This window comes from Lentinula edodes (assembly GCF_021015755.1).
Source record: "Lentinula edodes strain Le(Bin) 0899 ss11 chromosome Unknown C8R40scaffold_15, whole genome shotgun sequence".
Lineage (NCBI taxonomy): Eukaryota > Fungi > Basidiomycota > Agaricomycetes > Agaricales > Omphalotaceae > Lentinula > Lentinula edodes.
This window is the reverse complement of record NW_025764321.1, coordinates 42599-68961: the sequence shown is the minus strand read 5'-3', so window position 1 is coordinate 68961 and position 26363 is coordinate 42599. Positions and strand designations below refer to the sequence as shown.

The 26363-nt window shown below is 45.6% G+C and overlaps 5 protein-coding genes and 2 non-coding genes across 7 annotated transcripts; 2 read left to right on the top strand and 5 right to left on the bottom strand.

The window, feature by feature from the left end:
• Nucleotides 1–1230: 1230 nt before the first annotated feature.
• C8R40DRAFT_1101243 (uncharacterized protein) lies at nt 1231–2181 on the bottom strand. The gene is made up of 5 exons (XM_046227939.1): nt 2160–2181; nt 2037–2096; nt 1913–1975; nt 1786–1857; nt 1231–1735 (listed from the first exon to the last, which is right to left on the bottom strand). Exons 2-5 carry the CDS (start codon nt 2062–2064, stop codon nt 1530–1532), a joined length of 369 nt encoding a protein of 122 aa, XP_046086879.1. The 5' UTR covers nt 2065–2096; nt 2160–2181; the 3' UTR covers nt 1231–1529.
• Nucleotides 2182–6496: 4315 nt separating this feature from the next.
• Nucleotides 6497–7329, bottom strand: C8R40DRAFT_1160404 (uncharacterized protein; the record flags this gene model as incomplete). Its single annotated transcript, XM_046230014.1, has 3 exons — nt 6497–6856; nt 6911–7268; nt 7322–7329. The coding sequence occupies 3 exons, from the start codon at nt 7327–7329 to the stop codon at nt 6497–6499; spliced, it is 726 nt and encodes a 241-aa protein (XP_046086878.1).
• Nucleotides 7330–9332: 2003 nt separating this feature from the next.
• Nucleotides 9333–10248, bottom strand: C8R40DRAFT_1236799 (uncharacterized protein; the record flags this gene model as incomplete). The annotated part of the gene is made up of 4 exons (XM_046233418.1): nt 9333–9481; nt 9543–9559; nt 9792–9879; nt 9940–10248. 4 exons carry the CDS (start codon nt 10246–10248, stop codon nt 9341–9343), a joined length of 555 nt encoding a protein of 184 aa, XP_046086877.1. The 3' UTR covers nt 9333–9340.
• Nucleotides 10249–13934: 3686 nt separating this feature from the next.
• C8R40DRAFT_1101238 (uncharacterized protein) lies at nt 13935–16546 on the bottom strand (the record flags this gene model as incomplete). The annotated part of the gene is made up of 12 exons (XM_046227938.1): nt 13935–14102; nt 14160–14266; nt 14306–14354; nt 14421–14559; nt 14614–14873; nt 14923–15375; nt 15432–15733; nt 15761–15859; nt 15922–16137; nt 16171–16233; nt 16290–16403; nt 16460–16546. 12 exons carry the CDS (start codon nt 16544–16546, stop codon nt 13997–13999), a joined length of 1995 nt encoding a protein of 664 aa, XP_046086876.1. The 3' UTR covers nt 13935–13996.
• Nucleotides 16547–21719: 5173 nt separating this feature from the next.
• On the top strand, nt 21720–21802 carry C8R40DRAFT_t121. The gene has a single exon. It is a non-coding gene; the product is annotated as a tRNA-Ser (tRNA).
• A 1436-nt stretch (nt 21803–23238) lies between these two features.
• Nucleotides 23239–23336, top strand: C8R40DRAFT_t122. Its single transcript has one exon. It is a non-coding gene; the product is annotated as a tRNA-OTHER (tRNA).
• Nucleotides 23337–24107: 771 nt separating this feature from the next.
• C8R40DRAFT_1069006 (uncharacterized protein) lies at nt 24108–25139 on the bottom strand (the record flags this gene model as incomplete). Its single annotated transcript, XM_046226065.1, has 8 exons — nt 24108–24187; nt 24296–24327; nt 24351–24380; nt 24487–24507; nt 24646–24708; nt 24805–24870; nt 24918–24987; nt 25031–25139. 8 exons carry the CDS (start codon nt 25137–25139, stop codon nt 24108–24110), a joined length of 471 nt encoding a protein of 156 aa, XP_046086875.1.
• Between the last annotated feature and the right edge of the window lie 1224 nt (nt 25140–26363).

Below are 26363 nucleotides of genomic sequence, written 5' to 3'. Positions count from 1 at the left end.
TCAAGACGTTCATGATGTCCTGGAAAGGGAGGGTATCCTTACAACAATTGGTTGAATTATGGGGATGACAAAAAAAGCAAGGAAAAAATTCACGTATGCCTTGTATTTCATTTTGAGTGTATTTTTGAAAAGATGGTCAGGGAAAACGAGCTCTTCACTATGCAGAAGCTGAATAGATTGAGTGTAGAAGTCAAAAAATGAGGAGCTTGACAGTTACCTTACGGTCCGTGAAAGGAGAAAACTTTTTGTCCATATTGCCCAGTGTGGGTTGCTGTATTTGCCCTAGAAGATGTACTTCCTTATCCCCAACCTGTGACTTATGGGGTTCGGAAGCGGTCTGGACACCTGAGTGGTGATTGTTTATGCTTTTGGTGTACTGGTTTGGGACGTTTCCTGCTCTCCTTTTCTGGGGGGTAATTGGGGGGAGGTAGGTTTGAAAGCCTAGTTGACCTCCTGGGATCTACAATGTCTTCTTCGGGTTCAGGATTCTTTCTCTTTCCCTTGCCTGGTTTAACAATTAGGTTGATGTTGTCAAGATTAGATACATTACATGCCTTTGTCAGACGTTGGCTCAGTTTCTGAACCAATTTTGTCTATCAGTAGGTTTCCATGAGATGAAATATTACTATTACCTCGTTGTGCTGGTGTAAGACCTGGGTCAAAATAGGTCTTAGGGTAGGTTTTGGTATATGGAGGTTTATGTTGTAGCGTGCTAAGAGCAGGCTGGAGCTCGAAGGGAGCTACGAGAACCATGACCGAGGACGGAAATGACCTAGTAGTGGCTGGAACGACAAGATGATGACCCTTGAGGGGGTTCCTAGGAGGTCCAGGGAGGTCCCTAAGGCGTAGGGAGGTTATGGAAGAGTGCGGGACCGTACGATGTTGTGTAGTAGGAGTTGTACTCGCTAGAACGTCAATATAGGATCGAGTAGGTCATATATGTAACTGGATCTCGAGGGTATAAGCTCCCGAGAAGGGATATGCCAGGGAGGGTAGGTCCCTGGGTGCTGGGCTTGAGGATGGACGTCCTCGAGTGGGGGAGGTGGTAACAGAGAAGCGGTACGTAGTTCAACGTGAGGGGTAGCTTCGACGTTACCTAGATCGAGGTCCCGAAGCTTACGAAGTAGCTAGGGAGCTCTGGAGGTTTGGGGAAGGGTAGCTCACCAAAGCGTGTAGGCGTTGGGGAGCTTTAGTAATGTTCGAGGGAGCTTGGGGACTCACTCGGAAGGCTTAGACTTGAAGTAAAAGTGTATATTCGATCGTATAGGCGATCAGAGAGACAATGGACAAGAGTAAGGAGAAACAGAGGTAGTGAAACAGAGAGTAAAGAGAAATCCGTATGGTTATCAGGTACAAAGGAACAGGGACTGGACCTATGCAAAAGGGTGTGTGTTCAAAATATACCAAGCTGGGGCTTGGGGACGTATCAGAGCTACTTAAATAGGTACAGGAAGTGAACAAGGGAACATCAGGGGCCATGAGGCGTGTAATCGAGATTAGTATCTTAATGGGGTAGGTGTAGGAGGGCTTCAAACGCGTGTCGGGGGAGGTTTAGGAGCTGTCTTGGGTAGGTACAGGCGTGGATCGATTCTTGGGGAGGTACGGGCATGGACCGGTGCAGAGGGGTGAGAGTGTATGGCTGATACTGGGGCTGTCCTGGTCGTCACCATTAAGAGGGCTGTAGATAATGGTCGAGGCATGACAGCTGGGTACCGATCGTCTATAGACATGTCATCTATTTCTGAAATGAATAAATTAGGCTCTATTCACATAGGTCATAATTACCTTGATGTATACCACTAGCAGAGTCTCCGGTCTGTGACTCCTCGGCTTCCTCGTCAACTTCCATAGCTGTGTCTATCATATTAGATCAACCAAACATGGTTCTGGAGTACTGAAAGATAATACATACCGTCCTGCTCATCTTCTCCTTCATCCATCTGTGAGTCCTCTGCAACCTTGTCATCTCCGTTTGCTGGGTCTAGTATATTAACTCGTCTAAACACGGTTTTGGGGTACTTGGAGATAATACATACCATCCTGCTCATCTTCTCCTTCATCCATCTGCGAGTCCTCTGCAACCTTGTTGTTTTCCTCTACTGGGTCTAGTATATTAACTGACTAAACACGGTTCTGGGGTACTCAGAGATAATACATACCTTCCTGGTCTTCATCGACTTCTTCTATCTGTGAGCTGTTCCCCTGAGCTCCAGTGGACTCATCAACTAAGAATTTCGAATTGGATGATATGCAATAACTGGACAAGCGGTAAGTACCTTCATGTTCCATGTTTTTGTTGAGAGCTACGTGGGGTTGGGCATTAGCATCTAGCGCAATTGCATTGAGACAATAGATTTTACTTCTAGTATCGGGTTCTGGTCAACCCGGGGTTCAGTTAGCATTTAGGTAGCAAAGAAAAAGTATACAGCTCACTCAGTCGCTGCTTTTTGTGGGTTTCTTGGAGATTGTTGGCAGCTGAGGTGGATGAGTAAGGGTTTTGAGGAGGTTGGGCTATGGGAAAGTGCTCATACCTTGAGTCATGTATGGTGCAGTTGATTCTTGATATAGGGATAAGCATAATAATCTTTCAATGTGTAGAAGGCTCACCTATCCCAATATTTATTGCTTGGGTCAAACCTTGAGATGCTGATAGTGATGGGTCTGATGATGACTAGTTAGAGGCAATTTTTGGTTTCAGATTGGGAAGATAATCACAAATGAAGAAAAACTTGAGATCTTTGTTACTTATCTGCTCAAATGATTGAGCATGACTGCCCATAAACTCTTTAAATATATTCAAGGCAGTTTTCTTGCTGTCAGCTGCTTCAATTAATAATTTCATCCACTTTCTCTCCAGATCAACAAGTGTGTCTGGTCTGCAGGGGCCTAGTGCTTTGGCAACCTAAAATACTTAGCAATTAATGGGGGAAGGAAGAATAAATTCTCCAATTTACCTCCCAGAAGTGAATCCGCTTTGGACTGTCTTTAAAAAGTGCTGAAGTTTTGAAACAATAAAGAGGTGAAATGGAAAAGCAGGCATGGGCAGGATGGAGCCATCTCTGAGCATTATAGTAAGGCTCCAAGCGTTGAAGTGTATCCACAATCCCTTGAGCAGACCTACAGTGTGTTGAAGTCAACCTTTGAGAACATTAGGTCAAAAAATGCAAACCCTGCAAAGACTTGAGTGAGTTTCTCTGAAAACTCTTTGAAGTCATTCGGGAAACTGAGGATTCCCTACATGTAAGAACTGTGTTAGTAACTGGATTTCCCAAGGCATGAATAATACTGCACATGTCTGCAAAGTCCTACGTATATAACTACTAGACTAATGTTGATGGCAACATTGGAATATGCTCGTTGTTCAAACAGCATAGACAGATCATTTAGTGTTTGGAGGAAAGGATCCGAAGATTGGTGTGATGAATCCAGCTGGCGTTCTTGGTTTTTTTGAAGGGCAGAATTAGCTTTTTGAAGCATGCTTCTCCATCCAGCCCCTTGAGTAAGAGGACGAAACTTGGGGAATAAAGCATTATGGAGTAGGTCATAAAGTATTCTGTGCCACTTACAGATTTATCAACTCCACTGGGAGGTACTTGGGCTAATTTATGCCCTTCTGTTCCCAAGCTGAGGAGCTTATGCTGCTCATCTCTCAGGAGGTGCAAGAGATTGATATGAAACAGTGGGTGGCATATGAACAGCCATTGCTGTTCCGTGAAGGTGCTTGCAGACCATGGATCTTTCAGGAATCTTGTCCAGATTTTACTATCATGTCTTGATTGGAGTTCAGTATATATAGCTGTTGCAAAAGGCTGAATATCTGGGTGAGAATGAATTCAAATGGGACACAGAAGTCCTGGCACACTTGTAAGCTTTGATCATCCTCCTTTGCATTTGTAACTACATTTGAGAAGAATAGAGAGAATGCCTTGTCTTCATCACTAATCCCTGAGGGGACTGTGAGTGACATGAGGGAGAGGGAAAGAAAGCTGTTGTGGGTTATGTAACATCTGTGGATTTCCGCTCTAATGGCACAGCCACTAGTCAGGTGCATAAATTCGGCGCTAAAGCTCAGAATTCTGAGCTTTAGCGCTTTTTGCACAGCCACAGATCACATGTCATGCTTGAAAAGTCCGGCCACATTGTGCAGTGAGTTTTTGCACAAGTTTAAAGGCACAACTCATTATTCTTTCCCTGTGCATTGCAAATTGTGCAAGATTTTGGGCTGTATATCCACCCACAGCACATTCCAACAAGGGTTAGCTATTAATATTTTAATCTAAACCCAACCATCCCACCCAACCCTGAACCGATATCTCTATTACCCAACCCAGTACCGATTCCTCCAAGACCACTGCTACTGTTGGTGGTACTGTGATGAGATGAATTTGGATCTGGGGTACCAGAGGTTCTTGGAGTAGGCAAATTCATCCGAGAGCCTCGCAGATGATGGATTATGCCTGAATCACCTGGTGTCGCAATACCACCACCTCCTTTCCTCGTCCCAACACACACATATGCCTCACCCAACGGAAGACACTTTCCTCCCAACAATTGATTCCCCTTCCTCCAAAACCCTATCACACACCTCCCTCAATGCTATCACACACCTCCCTCAATGCCAACTCAACCGCTAACTCCCCACCCTTGAACAATGCCTGTAGCCCTTTCCCCGCAGGCTGTTCTTCGAGTGAGTTTCTGACGCTCGGCAGGTGAGAGGCTTCATATGGATTTGAGGTTAAAGGTGGCACGGAGGGTGGATATGCATGCTGTGGAAATGTCAATCAACAATTATATATAAGATACGAGAGGGATAAGGGAGGAAGCAAGGAAAAAGAGAACGTACATTTCATTAAAACCTGATATTTGCCTTGTACATTATGTAGCCAGCCACCGAGACCGAGGGAGGATTAGTCGATTGCGAGGAATGGGTTCGCTTTGGAGAGGCAATGGCTTGTAATAGTTCAGGACGGTAGACTGGGAGAGGTCTCTAGCAGGGATAGGCTGAGACGGTTTAGATACGGAAAACAAGGATGACACGGAGGCCTCACTACGCTTCAAGTACACATATAATTCTCCTACTCCTTGTAACGTCTACATTCTCCGAGTTGCGCTTTCGGTAAATGTCCCGAGTTTGCGTTTGAGGTTGGCGGAGAGTTGGGTTACTCGTTCGGTACATGCTGCGGCTTTCTGTTCACAAGACAAACAAAGAAAGATTACTGTATGATATGAAATGAATGAGAGAACACGAACCTCTGCACTTCCGGTTCCTCTCCTCCTTCTTTGCTTTTTCCTCCACACTAATCGCAGGCTTCCCTTTCCTTCCTCCCTCTCTGGCTTCACCTCAGCCTCCTGCAACGCCGCCTCGCCAAACCAATACGTCCTATAACACCCACGAACCTCTCCCCACCAAGGATCTTCCCAAATGCTTTGTCCGGGTCAAAGAATACGCTCTCTGTGGCGCTTTCCCTGGTCCCAAATTCGTTGTACTTTGAGTGGAGGGCGGGCACAGAGAGACCGCTAGGCGATAGATGTGGGATTGGAAGTGCTCGGAGGCGTGTGGGTCAGAGGGTTTTCGTTGTCGTGGTGTTTTGTTGCGAGGGTCGTCCGGTGTTGCTGTTACTGATATACCCTATGCATCGTGATATGTACATTCTTGCGTTCCAAATCATCGTCCACTTGCCTAAGGGCCACTACTTGACGTTGATGAACGATGTTCAGCGCGGCGGTAAAGCATATGTTCTATAGGATATATCTGCTGCGTCGTCATCGGAGACGACGGCGACGAGGACCGTCAACAGCCTGCCTCGGTAGCGGTTTGGTTGGCTTGATTGAAATGGGGAACTCCAGGTAGGCGGTGCATGAAGAGCTGGCAGTTAATTGGTTGAGGGAGAACAGGTGCGATGGGAGGATGGTGGTGGTGTGGAAAAGAAACCGTGCCGGGTTCGAACGGCTCGTAGCCTCCGTGGTGCCATTATTAGATCAGCAATACCCAATCATTCCCATGGACCCGGATAAGAACAACTTTTGCTGGCGTACGCCAAATCGCGGACACTAGTTAGGCTGATCTCATCCAAGATATAACTGGGTGTGCAATACAGCTGTTGGAAAACCCTATACAAGCAAAGCTGAAACGGTTTTCGGAACGACGCAGAAAATGTGCTGTAATCTTTGAATTTGCATTTTTCCTGGGCACTCGGTTGGGGACGGGACTGAGAAAGCTCCTGTTTTTTGGAGAGCTCTTTCTTCATGGCGATATAATCGTTGCTTTGTCGCCAATATAATCTCGGTCAGCGACTGCACCTGGAACAGCACCAATGACTTCATTCCGCAGTGTGGCCACCTCAAGCTAAGAACAAGAGGCGGTCAAATTCTTGAAAGAGAAGGGCCGAGGGTTGGTGGATGGTACATAGAATTGCTTGACCATTGTTAGCCCAGTCCCGGAGTAGTGTACAGATAGACCATGCCATTTGACTGTCAAGACCTGATGTGGGTTCGTCTAGGAATAAAAGAAGCTTTCAACTATTTCGGAGCCGCTGCACGCACCTTCACCAGGGACACCGATGACGGCATCAGCATACTTTTCCATACCTAGCAGACGGATGACTTCAGAACAATAAGCGACCTTTTCAGCATCTGGGACATCTTGTGGTTGTCTGAGACATGCACTGAAGATAAGGGCCTCGCGAACTGTTGAAGTCTGAAGATGCAAGTCCTGCTGTTGTACGTATCCCGTCTTCCGTTGAAACGATTTGTCTCGCTGTTGTCCATCAACGAACATGTTTCCGGTAACTACATCCATCGTCACTCGACTGGCCAGAGTGTCCAGAAGCGTAGTCCTCCCAGCACCTGACGCCCCCTAGAGTAGAGAAATGAGTAAGAATGTGACATTAAAGCACAAAGAAAATTTTACCATTAGCGCGGTCAAAGTCCCTGGCTCAACCCATCCATCTACATTATCCAAAAGACGTCGTCCTTCACCTTTGATGTTGATATGGTAGCAAACATCTTCCCAATGGAATATCGAGGTTTGCTTTTGAAGCCCAGAGACCGCGCCGTCCCTCTTCACCTTCTCCTCAACATCAACGACCAATTGCTGTACAGGTTGAGCAGATTCTTCGTCGTCAGAAGATTTGGATTCCTGTACAGGTATATGACCACGACGGAACACTAGGACTTCCCCTTTGCTCTTTGCAGCCGTGATGTATTCCGTTGCAACAAGGGCAGTGGCCAAGAAGAACACCATGAACACGAAAATGATGTCCAGATTCCTGGTGAAAGCATGAATTCCGATGGTCAAAGGTTAGATTGCATTCGACTTTACCTCCACATGTGCGAATGATAGTAATTGAAACTGGCAACAAGATACGATGCGCCTCCGACGACATTGGAACCTGCCTCTGCTCCTGTTGTAGCACAAATATGCTCGGGACCAGTGATATCGGCGTACCCCGGTCCATTTGGTATGAAAGTGATACAGGGGAACTCGTGTCCGAAGAATTTGTTCAGCATGAGGCTTTCGAATGCATATGCAATAGGATTGATGTGGGATATTAAAACCTGTGTAGATGATAAGACTGAGCATGATGATCGCAGCGGGTGCCATGGCTTGAGAGATTGTTCGGGACGTTGCACCAATTGTAGTATGGAAGATCATTGACATTGTAAGCGTGCAAGCGAGAGGTAGACAAAGCCAATAGCTTGTAAGAGTTCAGAGCCGAAGAATTCTTGGGGGAGGTCTCTAGAAGGGAGTGAGGGTGAGTTGGATGATTTAGATAGGTTGAGATGGTTAGATACGGAAAATAAGGATGAGATGAAGAACTCACTCTGCTTCGAGTACAGGTATAATTCTCCAACTCCTTGTAGTGTCTACATCGTCGGATGTAATATAAGACCGCAAAGATGCTCTCGAAGAGTACATGTCTCTATACCAAAGAAGGAGAAGATGCCACAAAATCCACCTACATCCAACAGCCACGAGTCAGCTGTTTTTTTCAATTTCCGCTTTAATAACACAGCCACTGATCAAATCCGGCGCCTAAGCTCAGAATTCTGAGCTTTAGTGCTTTTGCACAGCCATAGATCACCTGCCATGCTTGAAAAGTCCAGGCATACTGCAGTAAGAAATGAGAGAGTGACAATGGCTTCCATAAAGCACTCAGAATATCTGACCAATTGTAATTATTCTGTGATTCCACTTCCACTAACATCCAGTCCCCAAATTCTAGACATCGACACCACACCTTCCACCTGCAAATATCTCTGGTCCACGGCAGCAGACACTGGCGTAGGATGTCCAAATCTTGTACGCAATTGCTACTGCAGGCCGGAGTGATAATGATTGTGGTCATAGTAGGTGGTAACGGAAAGGTGGCAGTAGTAGGCGGCATGTAGAAATATATAATTGGTTGGAAATAACAGTGGCAATGACTGTGGTCATGGCGGGTGCAAACAGAAAGGTAGCAATAGCTGTCATGCCCTGACCATAACCAGACCAGCCCCAGCATCAGCCCACACGTTCTCACATTCCCAACTCTCCTTGCACCTCCCCAGGACATCCCTGAGGCAGTACGCACCTCCCCAAGACAGTACCACCACCCCCTGAAAACGTCCGGACAACCATTCCGACACGCGTATGAAGCCCTCTGACACCAGCCCCATTAAGTACCAATCTCGATCGCCTGTCTCTCTCGATTATCTGCCTCATGCTCCCTAGGTTCTGATGTTCCCTTGTTCACTTCCCGTACCTATTTAAGTAGCTCCGCAATGTCCTGAAGCCCCAGCTTGGTATATTTTGAACACACACCCTTTTGCATAGGTCCAGTCCCTGTCCCTTTGTACCTGCTAACCATACGGATTTCTCTTTACTCTCTGTTTCTCTACCTCTGTTTCTCTCTACTTCTGTCTACTGTCTCTCTGATCGTCTATACGATCGAATATACGCTTTCACTTCAAGTCTAAGCCTTCCGAGTGAGTCTCCGAGCTCCCTCGAACATTACTAAAGCTCCCCAACGCCTACCCGCTTTGGTGAGCTACCCTTCCCCAAACCTCCCAGAGCTCCCTAGCTACTTCGTAAGCTTCGGGACCTCGATCTAGGTAACGTCGAAGCTACCCCTCACGTCGAACTACGTATTGCTTCTCCGTTACCACCTCCCACACTCGAGGACGTCCATCCTCAATCCCCGCCCCCAGGGACCTACCCTCCCTGGCATATCCCTTCTCGGGAGCTTACACTCTCGAGACCCAGTTGCATATACGACCTACTCGATCCTATATTGACGTTCTAGCGAGTACAACTCCTACTACACAATACCGTACGGTCCTGCACCCTTCCTTAACCTCCCTACGCCTTAGGGACCTCCCTGGACCTCCTAGGAACCCCCTCAAGGGTCATCATTTCGTCGTTCCAGGCACTACTAGGCCATTCCCGTCCTCGGTCGCGGTTCTCGTAGCTCCCTTCGAGCTCCAGCCTGCTCCTAGCACGCTACAACATAAAACTTCATATACCAAACCTACCCTAAGACCTATTTTGACCCAGGTCTTACAATAGCAAGCAAAGTGACTGTGGTGCAAATGTGTGCAAGTTCAATGTTACTTGGTTAACAGGAGAGGCTCAGCAGATAGGTAATCACATGAAAAAACAAGTCCATCGAATGCAAAAAAAAGAATAGGCTCTTTACGGTTTTGGGAAAGTAGTGTAATTGTAAGGGAGGCTGAGTGATTAGAGCGCTCCTTCAAAATGGCAGATTTGATTGCAGTACTGTGATTGTGGGCAACATGGTGGTTTGGCTCACAAGGGATGAGCAGGGTGAGGGTGGTAAGTTCCTGATAGCTTTGAAACAGGATGCTATAGAAATCAGCTTCCCAGGTGACTGTGTTGAGCTATAGGGTGGGTTTGGATGTGAGACAATATATCGAGGATTTGTACAGAGGAACAGATACCTGTACTGGTGCCTCTCTACCTTGTAAACACAGAGTGAGGTTCGTCAGATTTGGTGCGCCACGAGAAAAATCATGAGCTGCATCAATGGGAATGGCACGTTCCTCATCCCCAAGTGTCAAGGCCTTGACAGACTGGTGCTCCTCCATAGCATAGGCAAGGCTTCTGAGGAAGTATCCACTACTGCCTCTTTTCGAAGTCTGGACACACAATGTCTTGACGGCATGTTTATAGACACCAATGACAAAATCTGAATTGCAGGCGTCACTGTGGAACTCATCAAGCTTGGGGAGGAATATGCGATCCTCCATGGCCTGATGATACTCTTCTTCAAGGTGTATAAGTGGGTAGGCTAGGACATGTATTTCTGGGTAGTGTTGGAGAAATTGAATCATTGAAAGTTTCACAAAGATCCCATTGCACCCAAAGTTGGTGAGGGAGTGATAACAGATTGTCGGGGTATCTAGCAATTGCTGAAGGTGGTCATGTGAATCGAGTGGCTTGGGTGCAAAAATTCGGAGAAAAAATAGGGAGGGACAAGTGGTGTGCAAACTATGCAGTAGTTGTGCGAAGCCCTCGTTGCTAACTGGTTGGTTGTCTTATTAGTAATACCATGAGGGAGGTTCCATTTGACTCACTCCATTTAATGGTGTCTGTCAAATTGATTTCCATATGGGTAGTGGCACCTGAGCAGAGTAAAAACTGGCAACAGCTGTAATTACTACAGTATAGGGAGAGGTACAGATGGGTGCTTGCCTGTGATAACCACGGACAACAGATGAACAAATGTTTGGTTGTAAGGAAGGGAAGCTCTATTGGGTTCAAGATGCTTTCCAAAGCAATATCTAGAGACAAGTAGGAGAAAGTATGAAGGATTTTGATGTAGTTTTGGATATGACATAGAGCAGGCTGAAGGTAGTGCTGCACAAGTTGGGAGGATTTTTCAGTAGAGACTGTGAGTTCTTTACAAAGCTAGCTGGATGCTTTCTGAGGATTGTCTGTGTAATACTTGTGGTGGATGCAAGTGTGATGAGGCCAAAGGTTGAGACGCCTCTGCCAGCTATCTAGACAACATAGCTAACCTAAACAGGTTTTTGGAATCATACTGAAGATAAGAGAGAATGATCTGAAGGACTTCTGGCGGAATGCCGACTAGATGGGGAGTGCTCCCTTGTCTCATGGTGGATGAAGAAGAACTCAAGAATTGATTACATATGCAACTGCAAAATTAAATTGGCTAGAATTTGAGCCAAAAAAATGGGCGCTTCATTTCCTTTTGGTCCCATCAATAAGATATTCTCAGGAAATTTTCTTTCCATATGTACACCACAAGCTCCCTCTCTCTGTAGGGTTGCTGTTGAAGTCCAGGCTTACATCATCAGCTACCTTCATAATGATTCTCTAGCATTGTACTCCCTTGGTATTGGAAACAAATCTCTTGGCCAAATGGTGTTCCCAAAATTGTATGCATCTGTGCCCACCATGGCACTGCAGACCCTGTCCAAATCCGAGACAGATACTCAGAAAATACTGGGAATCCAACACCCATCTTATTATGTGGACCAACTGCGGGTCTCTACTTCTGGTCCCCGCCTGGATGTTGTTCATCAACATTTTACACCATCACTCTTCAACATCGATACCCACCGTGACTCGATGAAGCTTTTCTCCTATACTTCAGACACATTGGCTCTGTCTAATGTACTTGGGTTCTGGACACCCAATTCCTTGAGTATAAAGCATGTTGTCCTCAAGTGTCCCACCAGAAATACAGATAAGCTGCAACTTGTTTGTATCCCTTGCTGTGTGTTATTCTTGGTTTTGATCCAAAGATTGTTTACAGCAGTGGCTTTCTTCTCATGAGACTCGCTCATTTGTAGCAAAATGGAGATCCCCGGGTCCACAGAACAGTAGGCAAAGCTATCATTTATCCTGCACTTTAATCTCATAATCTGGAGTCAGTAGGTGTATTGGTTGGCACTCATTTCTTGCATTTCATCACAAGATTGGCTTCCATCTCGGTCCTGGTGTTTGATTTTCCATCTTATTTATCTTACCCAATAGGCATTGAGTATTTCTCTGTCAAGTCCATGCCTTGGGGCTCCATTCCGCCGCTCGGTATTCCAAAGATCCACCTTTATTGTAATCTCTCCTTATTGTTCTTTCTCGCTACACATACCCTTTTATTCTAGTCCCTCCTTATTGTCTTTTACTTTACCCTGCAGGTACTACACGTATAGCTCCTAGTAGTTAGCCTAGCGCTCCGCACCGATGCGCCGCTCCGTAGATATAAATACTGCCTGTACGCTACTGTAGTTCCTCAGTTTAATTATTGACTTAGATTCCCTCCTTAACTCTGTGCTCCTCTAAGTCTTTAGGCTCATCGCCTCGAAGTACTCTCTACTATAACCTTAGGACTTAGACGTTCTTTGGTTCGCTCGTCGTCACCGGCGATACCGCCGCTCCGACTTGGCTGCCACTTAGCTCCTCCCTTCTATACTCTCGATCTCCTGGGACTAACGGCGTAACACTGGTGTTGTTAATAACTTCACTACTGTCCCACTCGACCTCCCGCTCTTAGACACCTTGTGGCCTCTGGCACAGTTACATGGTGTACATGATCTTAACATTCTCAGAGATTGAAGATCTCGAACTCCCTAATCTTGTGCACTTTGGGTTCGGTAGTCACTCACTGCCTCAAAGCGCCCTGGATATTCTCTCACAGGCTGGGATAAATCCTACTAGTCCCTTACTACCTGGGAATATCCTTAGTTTTCTTCACCATCACCTATCTATTAAATCATTGTCCTATGACCTGGGTCTCCTCATGGCGGAGGACCTGGCTTCCATTAAAGATCATACACTCCTACCCAATTTACAGGAGCTTCATGCCTCTGTTGTGGGCTGCTATGATGTCTTCACCAAATTCAACTTGCCCCTCAGTGTCTTGAACCTGACCAAGGTCAAAGGGGAATTGCCCCTTTTTCACATCCTCTGCCGTGGTCTGAAGAATATTGGATCAGTTGAAATACTTACCCTTGGTACAGACTCAGAATTTGCAGCAAGTGAGATTGGTTCTTTATCCTTCCTTTCTATGGTCACTTCAATCCAACATTTTTACCTATCACTGGCAGTGTTTCCTCCATCTGTGTGTATCCTCTCTTTACTCCTTGTCATGGCAATCATTCTGACTAGGACTTTTCTCCACAGGTCTTTACATTGGCTCATGCCCGGACTTTTTACAAGACTGTCCTAGCATGGTTTCCACTGTTAGAACATCTTTGTGTGCACATTACTCGTACCCCGTCTCTGGAAGATGCAGACTGGCATAGGTCTGCAATTAAATATGGACTTTGACATCATCCTGGGAATATTGCATATCCTCCTATTTCAATTGTTGTTCAGTTGGTTTTGCCTGACTCACATCGGGAAATTGTATATGTTTTGGGCTAGGGGATAGAAGTTGTCAGGTGCTTGTTTCTATTTCTTGTGCTTCTTTGAGGTCAAATCACATTTGGTAGTTTATCTGTGAATGTATCTCATTATAATGAAATGTCTTGTAAATATTTTGCACTATGCAATGGGGCCCTTGTGAATATCTCCCTGTGCTCATGCTTTCAGTGTCCACTGCATCATCTCCAGTTTCTTCAATCAGGTCCCGGACAGAAGTTTTGCAGCAGAAAATATGGGTAAGGAGAGTGTATGGGAAAGAAGTCAGTAGCAGTATTAATGACATTGATGCCATTGACAATGATGAATACAGCCGCTTCCATCCAGCTCGCCATCTAATTCTCTGAATCTATTCTCCTTAGTGATGTTGACATGGCTCTTTCCACCTGACCCAATCTCAGTCATACAGTGAAGGTACAACTTCAATGAGAAGCATAGGCAATCTTATTCCCTTGGTCAACTTAGGCAACTTAGACAACTTGGTCAACTTAGTCAACTTAGTCAACATAGACAACTGAGGCAATGTAGACAATTTAGTCAACTTGCTATGGTGAACTTGGGCAACAATTTTTGACCTTAATTTAGGCCAAATCCGACATATGTATTACTTTATAGCTTCCTTTGTATGATATACTCGAGACCATCTGCATGGGGCTTCAATGCATAGGTCAGGTTCTTTGGATCCTGGTCCCATCCTTCCATGAATTCCTCAAGACTCCTTAACCTCCCCAGAGCTGACTAGGCGCTGTGGAACCAATCTACCCCTTTTGACTAGTAGGTTATAGTGTTTCTGATTTTTTTAGCAGTGATGGACCCCAGTTCTTCAGAGATGCCTCTTTTCAATGCCTGGACCTTGTGAACAAGAAGAGCCTTGCACTGCTAGATGAACCAGCTGTTCATCAAGTCCTGGAGTGAAACAGCAGAGGCAGGTGATGTGGATACTAAGTCATAGTTGTCAAAAACCCAGCTTGCAATAAGTTCTGCCTAATGGAAAGCTTTAGAGTAGCTTTCCTTTTCCTCATGAGATATGGACTCCTGCATGTGAGCCTCCTTGTCCACATATAGTCTGTAATCAAGCACAGGACCAAACAGAGCTATGCTCCATAGCATAAAAAATCCATGGATGTCATCAAAGAGTGTAAAGTTGGGGAGGTGGTGAATAACTCGAGATTCTAGCCCAATGGTTAGTCTCTCATACAGTTAATGGAAGGAGAGGGGACACTTGCCACTTTGATTTGCTTTTTCAACAAGTTCCAGGTAGTTTTTTGGCATTGTGAGGATGGACTGTGCCCAACCTTCTATGATAATGTGCAAATTTTGCCTGGAGGGACCATCAGGCTTGTTTGTGAGCCAGTTAGCAGTGATAAAAGTTTGAAAGAGGTAAGATCCTGTGGCTTCCATAGTTTGACAGCAGTAGAAGTGTCCACCTTGGCAAATAGTTGGTTCTAAGGTAAGCACAAAGTGTGGGGTGCATGGAGACATGATGCTGTGAGGTACGAGACAAGACTCTGAAAGGAGGAGGGATGACTACTCACAAAATGTCACCTGGCTCTAGGATTACACTGTGAATGGCCCATTGTTGACTGTTACTGAGGTCGGCCTCATACCCTTGCCTAAAGGAATCTATGGAACCAAAGCCACCTGGTGTCCTTGGGTACCCCACAATCCAGTACTTTTTTCCAACCAAAACTCGTACATAGGTAGCATATCCAGAGACATCAACATGGCCCTTATGAGTCGCATAAGCTGTTGCAGCCAGACCCCATTGCTTGCAGTGCGTAAAATATCCATTCAACCTCTGCCTGACTGCAGAGTCAGTAGATAATCCTCGGGGGGGAGGGAAGTGATCAGGTGAAAGAGGAAGGTCAAGACAGTTGAGGATTTCACCCCGAGGATTCTGGGTGGCCAGGATGACATCAGACAATGTTCCGAGGAATGAACCTTGTTGGCATCCTTTTTCAGCTCCGACTCCTCCAATAAAGTGGCATCTGAGCAGGAATTTAAAAGTTTTAGCATATCAAATGGAGCATTGAATAGGTATGACTGACCATGGAGCATCCTGAGCTCAGATACAGATCCTAGGTGCTCACTGAAGGTGAGTGGGTCAAATTTGAGCTCACTAGAGTCTGGGCAGGGAGCGTTATGGATAAGGATGTGTTGATTGTGAAAAATCCTCTGTTTGCGGGCCTTTGGGAACAGGAGAGATGAATTGAAGTCAGAGTACTCAACTTCAAAGATTGGAAATGGCTTTGAACGGGCACCCAGTCCAAATTCACACCCATCAGTAGATGCTGTCTGGTGAACTTTGGAAATTATGGCTTCAATGTCCTCAAGGGTGCTTTTGTCCTGTGATGGTCATGTGTGAGTAACAACCTTAGTGAAAGGCTGGCAACTTGCATAAGATTCATAGTGGAGCAAAAGTCTTCTAGAAGAATCTAGGCTTGGAAAGTCCAAAATTTTACTGTGTTGGCGCTTTGTAAGCCAAAAGGAATCAGAGGTTTACTGTGAAGTAATAGGTGAATGAATCTACTTACAGGTAGATCAGTAAAAGGTGCAAATGCCTTGACCTTTGAGTCAGGTTCATCTTCATGAAGACCTTTCTTTCCTGTGGGACTTTGTATTTCATCCGTGAACATGTCCTCATTGATCCAGGTATCAATGAGTTTCTCATCAAAGTTTGAGAGATTTGGGGACCAAGTACTGGTTTCTCCAACAAGTTTAAGGAGACTAGCTAATATGGGAGATAGGGACTGGCTACCTCAATGAGATATGAGGTCCTCAACTTTGTCTTCAGAAGAGGACCCTTGTGAAGGAGTTGTATGGCCCTGTGTCCCTGAAACCCCATGCTGAGTGTGAATAGTCAGCAGTAATAAGATATTGAGGAACTCAGGGTGGGACTTACTTGAATAGCCAGCCTGTCCTTGTCTTCTTCATCCGAAGAACCTGGTATCATTGGCTCATCCTCTACATCGTCAGGAGAGGGTCTTTCTGGGTCCTGAATCACTGGACCGCGACTCTGAATGTGAATTGTGAGTGGTCATAGCGTATTGAGAAACTCAGGGCGGGACTTACCTGAATAGCCAGCTCATCCTCTTCTTCATCTCCCTGTGTTATCATCTGCTCGTCCTCCCAATTATCAGTAGGTGTACTTGTGTGCATATGTTTATGTGATATGTTGGAACCATGCTCGGGAGTATGGGCTAAACTTGTACCAGGGGAGCATTGGTTGCTATCGGTGCGTTGTGATTTATTTGGGTGCTCAGTATCAGCTATGATGGAACTATTCTCATCTGGATACTCTGGACAATTTCTGGTCCGTTTGTGGCCAGCGATTTGGCCTTCATCACCAATCACAGGTATAAGGGGGGGCTGGGTACCTCCTGTGGTTGTCCCTCCATCTAACAATTTAGATGAACATGTGTGTATGCATAGAGAAGAGAGAAGGTCAGGGTAGATACGGAGCGCAGATTGTCCTATATTGGTATACAAAGAGAATAGACGTAAAATATTTGTCAAGTCCTTCTCAAAGTACTAGGGCTGAATTGAAACTCACCAGTGTCAGTAGATTCATTGCCTAGGTTGATGGCAGAGGAGAGGGAATTGCAAAAATTACCTGCGAATAGAGAGAGAAAAGGAGGTAGGAGCTATGAGGTGAGAATTAAAATATAGTGTACCATCATGTGAAGAAGATAGTGATGGGTCTTGGTCATCTAGTAAGCAAAGATGGGCCGACAGAGGGAGAACCAGAGAAAGATTAAATTCAAATGTCAAATGGAGTACTGGAGACTAACGTACAAAGTTTGAAAAAGGAGGCATCCTTGGTACTTATATTCTCAAATGAAAGATTCTCCTCGGAAAATTCCAAGAGCACCTCTTCGACAGTCTTCTCAGCCTTAACAATTGTGATTATTTTGTTGATCCACTGTGTCTCGATTTTGACCAGGGACTCAGGACGCTTTGGTGCCAGTGCCCTCATTACCTAGCTATAAGTGTAGACAGAACAGGGATGAATAGAATAACAGCCAACTCACATGAAGTACATGGTCCCGTTGGGGCAGGTTATGAGTAAGATTGCAGGGGCGCAAGATGAAGAGGGGTGTTATTAGGCAAAATACATGGAGAGGGAAAAACATGTTGTTCCCAATGTATTCTCCCTGGTATTTTAGCAACTGGCTATCGTCGAAACAACGCTCGGGGTATGGCCTAAGGGAATCCAAAGGCCACGTTGGGTTGTTATAAAAAATAAAGGACTCTTCACAAACCTTTGGATGCAATTTTTAACTAGGTTGATAAACTCTTGGAAGGAGTTGGGGAGTGAGTATATGCCCTGAAGAAGTTGTTAGGGATTTTCATGGCAAGGAGATAACTGGAGAACTTGGGGTGCTCACATTTTGAGCAAAAATAATCCCAAAAACCACTAAGCTGGTGTTGAGGCGAATTTTATCTGCCTTTTACAGCCTCATCAGGCAGAAGGTGACCATAAGGGACCTCGTCAGTGGGTCGTCAGGACAGTGAGTTCCTGACAATTCATGCTTCTGAGCCTTTTTGAGACTCCTTTGGGCACTTTTGAGTACTCCTGGCCAACCATCAGTAGTACCCAGAGGACCATACTATGGGTATATTTGAAGTATGTAAGATGGTCTTATGGATGGTCAAAAAGATATCTATGCTTACCCATTGGCTCAATGTACTCGGTAGGGCACCGAGGGGATACACATGGATTGACCTTTGCAGTGAATACTCCAGAGCCTTGTATCATTGTCAAACTGTCTTGGGTGTGTCGCTTCTGGCGGAGTATTCTCCAAACTTCATCCCAACCTTGGTCTTCCATGTTCCTGCCTGAGGCTGAGGAGATTGATCTTCACGGAGAAATAGTCCATTGTCATGCCCTGGCTACAACCAGACCAGTCCCAGTACCCACCGCACGTTACCATACGTCCTATCCACCTCCCGTATGTCCTCTGCACCTCCCCAAGTACCACCAGACACCTCCCCAAGTATTTCTGACGCAGCTACCCAAACGTCCTTCACCCCGACACACGTACGAAAACCCTCTAGCCAATAACCCCTTTAAGTATTGATCTCGATTACCTCCCTCCCTCCGATTAGCTACCTCATGCCTCCAGATGTTCCCTTGTTCACTTCCCGTACCTATTTAAGTAACGCCGCAATGTCCTGAAGCCCCAGCTTGGTATATTTTGAACACACACCCTTTACATAGGTCCAGTCCCTGTCCCTTTGTACCTGCTACCTATACGGAATTCTCTCTACTCTCTGTTTCTCTACCTCTGTTTCTCTCTACTACTGTCTATTGTCTCTCTGATCGTCTATACGATCGAATATACGCTTTTACTTCAAGTCTAAGCCTTCCGAGTGAGTCTCCGAGCTCCCTCGAACATTACTAAAGCTCCCCAACGCCTACCCGCTTGGTGAGCTACCCTTCCCCAAACCTCCCAGAAGCTCCCTAGCTACTTCGTAAGCTTCGGGACCTCGATCTAGGTAACGTCGAAGCTACCCCTCACGTCGAACTACGTATTGCTTCTCCGTTACCACCTCCCACACTCGAGGACGACCATCCTCAAACCTAGCCCCCAGGGACCTACCCTCCCTGGCGTATCCCTTCTCGGGAGCTTACACCCTCGAGACCCAGTTGCATAAACTACCTACTCGATCCTATATTGACGTTCTAGCGAGTACAACTCCTACTACGCAATATCGTACGGTCCCGCACTCTTCCTGAACCTCCCTACGCATTAGGGACCTCCCTGGACCTCCTAGGAACCCCTCAAGGGTCACCCTCTCGTCGTTCCAACCACTACTAGGTCATTCCCATCCTCGGTCGCGGTTCTCGTAGCTCCCTTCGAGCTCCAGCCTGCTCCTAGCACGCTACAACATAAACCTCCACATACCAAAACCTACCCTAAGACCCATTTTGACCCAGGTCTTACATCCATCTGGTTGATATGTACCTTTGGTCATCGCAACAGGCACCTTTCCATTCGATGTTCTGTACAGAAATATGCAAGATGCTGGTTTTGTCTGGAGCCAAACTACAGTTTTTAGTGGTTGACAATATTCCAGGGATTGATATAGAGGCTTTGCTTAAAATGCAGCCCACCATTACAAGCTTGATAATCTCCATGAATGCAAACTGTATAGGGGAGGCAGAAGATGAATATATCCACTCTCTCTTGGGGCTCTTCAAAACCCTGTCCAGGATTGAGCCAGCCAGTAACATACCAAGTATTGCACCATGCCTTTCAAAATTGGGAATTCAGGCACTGTTTGTGGGTGACTGTTTGGAAACCATAGCCTTGGCAAAGGTAATCAAGAATCTCCTTTCAATCAGAAATCTTGAAGAATTCAATACAAGGGGACATTACAGCTATGGTTTGGTAGAGTAGGCCAGGATAGAATATCTGTGATATGTATACATGAAAGTGCATTTTGGTAGAAAGTGGCCTAATTTGGAGTCATTCCAGTCTTTATCTCCAATACATCTCCCATCCAATTTTTGTCCATCCCTCAATAGTCTACCCTCTTGACTCCATGAGAGGTGTGATAAGCCCGGCACTGTCCAGTTGAGTCACCAAAGTAGTTGGCTATTGCATGAAATGCTTGGGCAACCATTTGTTGGCCGGTTTGATTCTTGTACCATAAGGGGAAGTTGAGAGGCCAAGTCAATGAACCAAGGAAGATGGGAATGAAAGAGTCATATATGATAGAGGCTGGGGAAGGAGGCATGTTCTTTGAGGTCTTGAGAAGTAGGATGCCAGTTTAAGTTGAGGAACAAGGGTTTTCTGGAGTTTAAATCAAGTGGAAAGTGAAAATCAATGGCAAATGGTGGGTGGTGGGGTAACAGTAGGTGGACCAGTGGATTTGGGACATATCTCATTGGAGCAGACCAGTGATCTGGGATGCATTGAAAAAATAGAGTCATCCAATATACCAAAGAAATCTTACAATCAACAGGAGTTACACAGTATCTGGTTCTCCAAGTTGGGGGCCTAGAAGCTGGTCTGGACAACTAAGATTGGGATTTATGGAACATTAGTAGTTACTGACTGATTAAACATAGTGGTGATTGAGGTTCAAGTATTAAAAAGGGGCTAAACTGTTGGACTTGTTATTGCTATGTACTCTCCCCCTCTTCTGAGTCCTCCGAGTCTCCTGAAGCAGGCTTCTCTGACCCCTCTGATTCTGTACCTTCTGAGTTCTCTGACTCCCCCAATTCTGATCCATTTGAGTTCTTTGTTAAGATCATGCAGAGAGGTCTTAATGCATGTGGTTCTACTATTCCAGCAAAAATATTAGTGTTATCTTCCCGAAACTTATATGTCATTTATAACCATGAATTTTCATCACATTCCAAAACCCTTTTATATACATATTTCCACTCCATATACCTTACTTTTTTTGTATTTGGCCAAGAGGATTCGACAACTTTTTTTTTTAGGGGGGTCACCCTCAGCCTATGTTAGGGGGGGTCACTCATACCACTCAATAATTGCAACAGCCTTTCTACACCTCAATTGGGACTTTTCTTGTGACTCTGGCAGTTATTGCAAGCATCCTTTCCCACCCCACCAACTTAAAATAGCCATGATCTGATTTCGGGGTTAGGCGGTGTTTTGTTATTTTTCTTTCAAAGATCCATACCCTGGGACATTCCAACCAACTTGGTACCACATGACTGCAATTGGCATGACATGAAAGAGGGGTGGAGCTCTGCTCCACCCCTCCTTCACTGCACTGTTCTGTCACCCACTGACGGCCTCCTGTGGCTGTGCTCTTGGCACTGCCACACAGTACCAGTAGCGTGTGGCTGTGTTGTCTGGCACTTCTGAGGTTGCTTGACCTCCAAATAATAAACTGGTCCAAATCTGGGTGGTTTCATTATGCAGTAGTGTTGGTCAATACTCCAACTCATTGGAGTATAGCTAGCCCATTAGTATGCATTGCAATGAGAAAGGCCCACATCCCGTGGAGACTCCAGAAATCAAGCTGCATTTAGTGTTTACCCGCCATTAGGGGTATCAGAGACTCCTAGGGGACAGACCAGGGGACAAATTATAGGGTACAGCTAGAGAGAACAGAGGGCAGCTGTCACACAAATTCCGGCAGATACTTGTTGCCTGAATTGAGCGCCTATTCACTTCTTCTGGAAAATCAGGCACTTGTTGGAGCTAAGATAAAGTAATTCCATCAGCAAACGACATGAGAATCATGCTGTCCACGAAGGTGCTCATTGGTGGCAATTCCCATGAGCAAACAAGGATGTCTATGAAGGTGATTATCAATACCTTCCCTGAATGAACTTTGAGCTAGTCAAGTCCCAGTAGCTCAGTGGTAGAGCTAAACATGGGTGGTCTGGAGTGCAAGTGAAATGCCGGGGTTTGAATTCCTGCTGGGACTTTCTTTTTCAGACTTACTTCCTTTGTTGCCATCAATAAGACTATGGCAAAACCACCTGTAGTCCTCATAATTATTTCTCATACTCAACGTAGTGCTTATTCGTGGCAATTCCCATGACCAAATGTGAGAATAGAACTCTCTTCTGAGCAGCGTAGCGCACATTCATTGTCACTAACAGGCTAGGGTTGAAATCCCTGTTGAGACTTTAGGTCAGTTTATTGTTGGTGGAATATTTTTGCACTCTGACACTCAATGTAGTCAAGTACATTCAGTCGCATACCTCAATAACTCAGTGGTAGAGTGTTTGACATATATTGTCTCCTGATGTACCTCTTACTTTATTCTTGCGATGAGAAAGGCCCACATCCCATGGACACTCCAGACTTGCATTTAGTGGGGTAAACACTGCCACAAGCAGAGCCTTGAAACCGTACTTCCTTAACAGCGCTTAAGTTTCTCAATTTAGGTTCGTAAGCGCCCAATTTTCTAAATTAGGCATTATAAGTTCCCAATTAGGCATATGAGCGCCCAGCTTCTCCATTAGGTCCATAAGCGCCCAAGCTTTCCAATTAGGCATTCCAGGTTCCTAATTGGGCGTGTAAGCGCTCAAGCTCCTCAATCAGGCATGTACTGTAAGTGTCCCAGGTTCCACTTAGGGGTTAGTGCTGATTACTCTCTGAGCACCTTCGACACTTAGTCTGCAAGGACTACTTGTTTCACACACATTAGGCAAAATCACCTGCCACAGAAATTACACTACCTAATAGAAGTAATTTCATTTTACCTGCATCTAACACAATTACAACTTTCACTCTCCAGAGGCAAAAGGGTACGAGAGGAGTGGGCTCCCAACCAATTACCACACTTCACTTCCGCTTTCACTCTGGCTTTCACTTCAACTCTCAACTTTTTCTTTGACATCTAAGAGAGGGAAGACACTGTAGCAAGCTGAATATGTTTGTATATAGATATTATCGCACAAATGTTTAGAAAAAATTGTGCTCACCAGTATCCGGGTCAGCCTTATTACCACTAGTAGGTTCAGTACAATCTCTTAATAGCTCAATGGTGGAGCATTAGGTGAATATTGCAAATATCAATGGATTATTTTGGAACAATCTGTTATGGCTTAGGCTGAAATCAATATAGGAATATTCAAAATAATCTCATTTCCTGCCATGCTCATAATTGTTTCATAGAGAGATTTTTAACAAGTCTCAGCAAACTCTCACAGAGGTTTCGTACCTCATCTCTTCATATTTACTACAAGATTAGGGTTTCATCCCCGCAGTGTGGTCTCCATCTAATGTCTTAAGCTTCTAGTGCCCCTGGGATGTTCTACGAGCTTCCATGGTGCTCCTGGAAATGGTGGTAATACACGCGAAAGTCTTATTTAATGGAGCCAAACTGTGCACAGGTAAGTGAATTTCCTGACAGCCTTCAATGGCTTAGTGGTAGAGCGTCTGATATGTATTGCTTCCCTGAGTATTGCCCAACTTGACAGAAGGCTAGGGTTCGAATCCCTATTAAGGCATTAGGTCCGTGTAAGCATTTTTCATTTACTATTTTGTTTTCGCCACTAATAGGACCATTCAAGACTTATTCTAGTGGTCATCAATGTTTCTTGTAGTCAACATTATGACCTGTTCAAATCCTGACTGCACACACCATGTATAGAGTGAGGGTCAAATTCTTGACCTCTAATTAGGAAATTTGTTTGATCGTTGGCACTGTCACATTTGTTCAGTGGTAGATAGAGCCTCCGTCAACCCCACGCAGGGCAATGTGACCAACAGGCCAGGGTTCAGACCTGGATTGCAGCAGTTAACTCTGTTTTTCCAAATATCTACCTTGACTCAGGGACCCAATTTCTGGATTCATGGTAGTCAAGTAGTCACTACAATGTGCCTGCTTCAAAAACATCCTTCCCATAATTTAACTTGGACTTGCATCCACGTTGTTACCATCAATGATGTGATGGAAGCAATGTATTGCTGGTGTTCAGGCCAGTTAAATAGACCTGCACCAGTATAGTGAAACTTGGATGACGCAGGTTTCAGGCGAATTGAGGTTCATGGGAAAGCAACCCCTGGTGATATGCGTTTCATGGGAAAGAACATGGAAGGAGTTGGTTGCTCACTTCCTAGCTGGTAATGAACCACAGCTGGAAGGAAGTGAAAAACCAACTGTCATCCCAAGGATACTTATATTACTTGTTTGTCTCATTATGGAATTCAGCCTACATAGATACAGGAAAATGTGACATGATCTACAGGTACATATCAGTAATGTAAACCTGGAAACATTACCACCACCCAGTATCATCTTGTTTCCATTTGAACTTGCCCACATTGAAACTTGAGAGGTTGTATCTGCAAATGCCACCTGTAACAGATCAATAGCAGGCATTGATAGTTAACAGAAACTCAGCTGGTGAACCCAAATTCCAAACCAATACTCCTCCTGACCAACCCTGGCAACAGACCAACCCACCCCAGAAGCCACAGACAGCCAGCACAACTAAACTACAGAAAGCATGAAAGCATACACTAATAAAGCAACACGTAGTACAACTAGACTATAAAGAGTATCAAAGTATATACAAAGAAACCAAAAAAACAATACAATTAGAACCTGTCGCAATCATCAGCAAAAACTATACGATTAGTAGAAAGGACACCTACCCAGAAGATGCAGGTCGAGGTCTGTGCACAAAGCATAACTAAACTACATATAATATATAGTACTACAAATACAAGACATCGGAAACCAAAAAAATGGTGCAATGCAAACCTGTGACAATCGTTAGTGTAGCGGACATAGCCCATCCGAAAAAGACACACATACCATCTAAGCTACCGCAGCAGTCACAAGGATTGGGGAGATTATCGTCGTCCAGACCTGTCCTGGGTTCCCAGTGAAAACAAAGAACTCTACATGTTGGCGTCCACCTTATGAAGGTGGAACGTTAGTAAATCCATCGGAATATGCGAAACACCTACAGTTGTTGCACCAGACCCGCGGCCGATCTAAGCAGCTGTTCTCGAGCGCCAGATGCGCGATTGATTCTGCAATACCAATGGGTTTGCGTCGAAACCCAGAACCTCAGACTTACCGGCCCTCCTCCTCGTCATCGTCGGGACTGGCACCATCCAGATTCTCCCCGGTTGTCCCATTCTGCCCTCCTACGATGGAAATCCTTCGTCATACCGATTTTCCACAACACACCCCCGTCCACGAACACGTAGAGAAAGCCTGGGCCATCGGCAGGCAAGATTACTCGAGCCAGGCGCGATAAGAGGAGTTGTAGCAGGTGGTGAAACATACGCCGGGCCATCGAGTGATTGTTGGTAGAGATAGATGGGGGAGAAGGTCGCGAGTCGGGTGTGAAGACGACATTAGTGGTCAGAAAGGCTGGGTGGCCGTGGACTTGGTGTCAAGAGGGCTGAAGGAACCTACAGCATCGAATGGAAGGATAGAAACGGGCCGGACGTTGCAAGAAGATCTGCCGGCGCTAAAATGACGTACTTAGGTCGGATGTTCGGGATGAAACGGACGTTGACGCGGCTCTCAAAACAGCTTGCCCCTTGTTTGATGTCGACACGATCCTCTAGCTGAGTACGAACGGTTAGTAGCTTTGCAGGCCCTCATTTACCCCAAAATAATGCAATACCCAAGCACAGAGGACTCAAGCAATACCTTTTTAAGCCAAACCCATTCCATCCGTCCTTTTTCCAGACAGTCTTCTCCACATTCACCTCCCAATCTTCAGGTCTGAGTGTCATGCCCTGGCTACAACCAGACCAGTCCCAGTAACCACCACACGTTACCATACGTCCTACCCACCTCCTGTATGCCCTCCGCACCTCCCCAAGTACCACCAGACACCTCCCCAAGTATTTCTGACGCCACTAGCCAAACGTCCTTCACCCCGACACGCGTACGAAAGCCCTCTAGCCGATAACCCCTTTAAGTATTAATCTCGATTACCTCCCTCCCTCCGATTAGCTACCTCATGCCTCCAGATGTTCTCTTGTTCACTTCCCGTACCTATTTAAGTAACGCCGCAATGTCCCGAAGCCCCAGCTTGGTATATTTTGAACACACACCCTTTACATAGGTCCAGTCCCTGTCCCTTTGTACCTGCTACCTATACGGAATTCTCTTTACTCTCTGTTTCATTACCTCTATTTCTCTTCACTCTCATCTATCGTCTCTCTGATCGTCTATACGATTGAATATACGCTTTTACCTCAAGTCTAAGCCTTCCGAGTGAGTCCCCGAACTCCCTCGAATATTACTAAAGCTTCCCAACGCCTACACGCTTTGGTGAGCTATCCTTCTCCAAACCTCCCAGAGCTCCCTAGCTACTTCGTAAGCTTCGGGACCTCGATCTAGATAACGTCGAAGCTACCTCTCACGTCGAACTACGTACTGCTTCTCCGTTACCACCTCCCACACTCGAGAACGCCCCTCCTCGCGCCCAGCCCCCAGGGACCTACCCTCACGGGTACCTCCCTTCTCTAGAGCTTACACCCTCGAGACCCCTTCCCATATACAA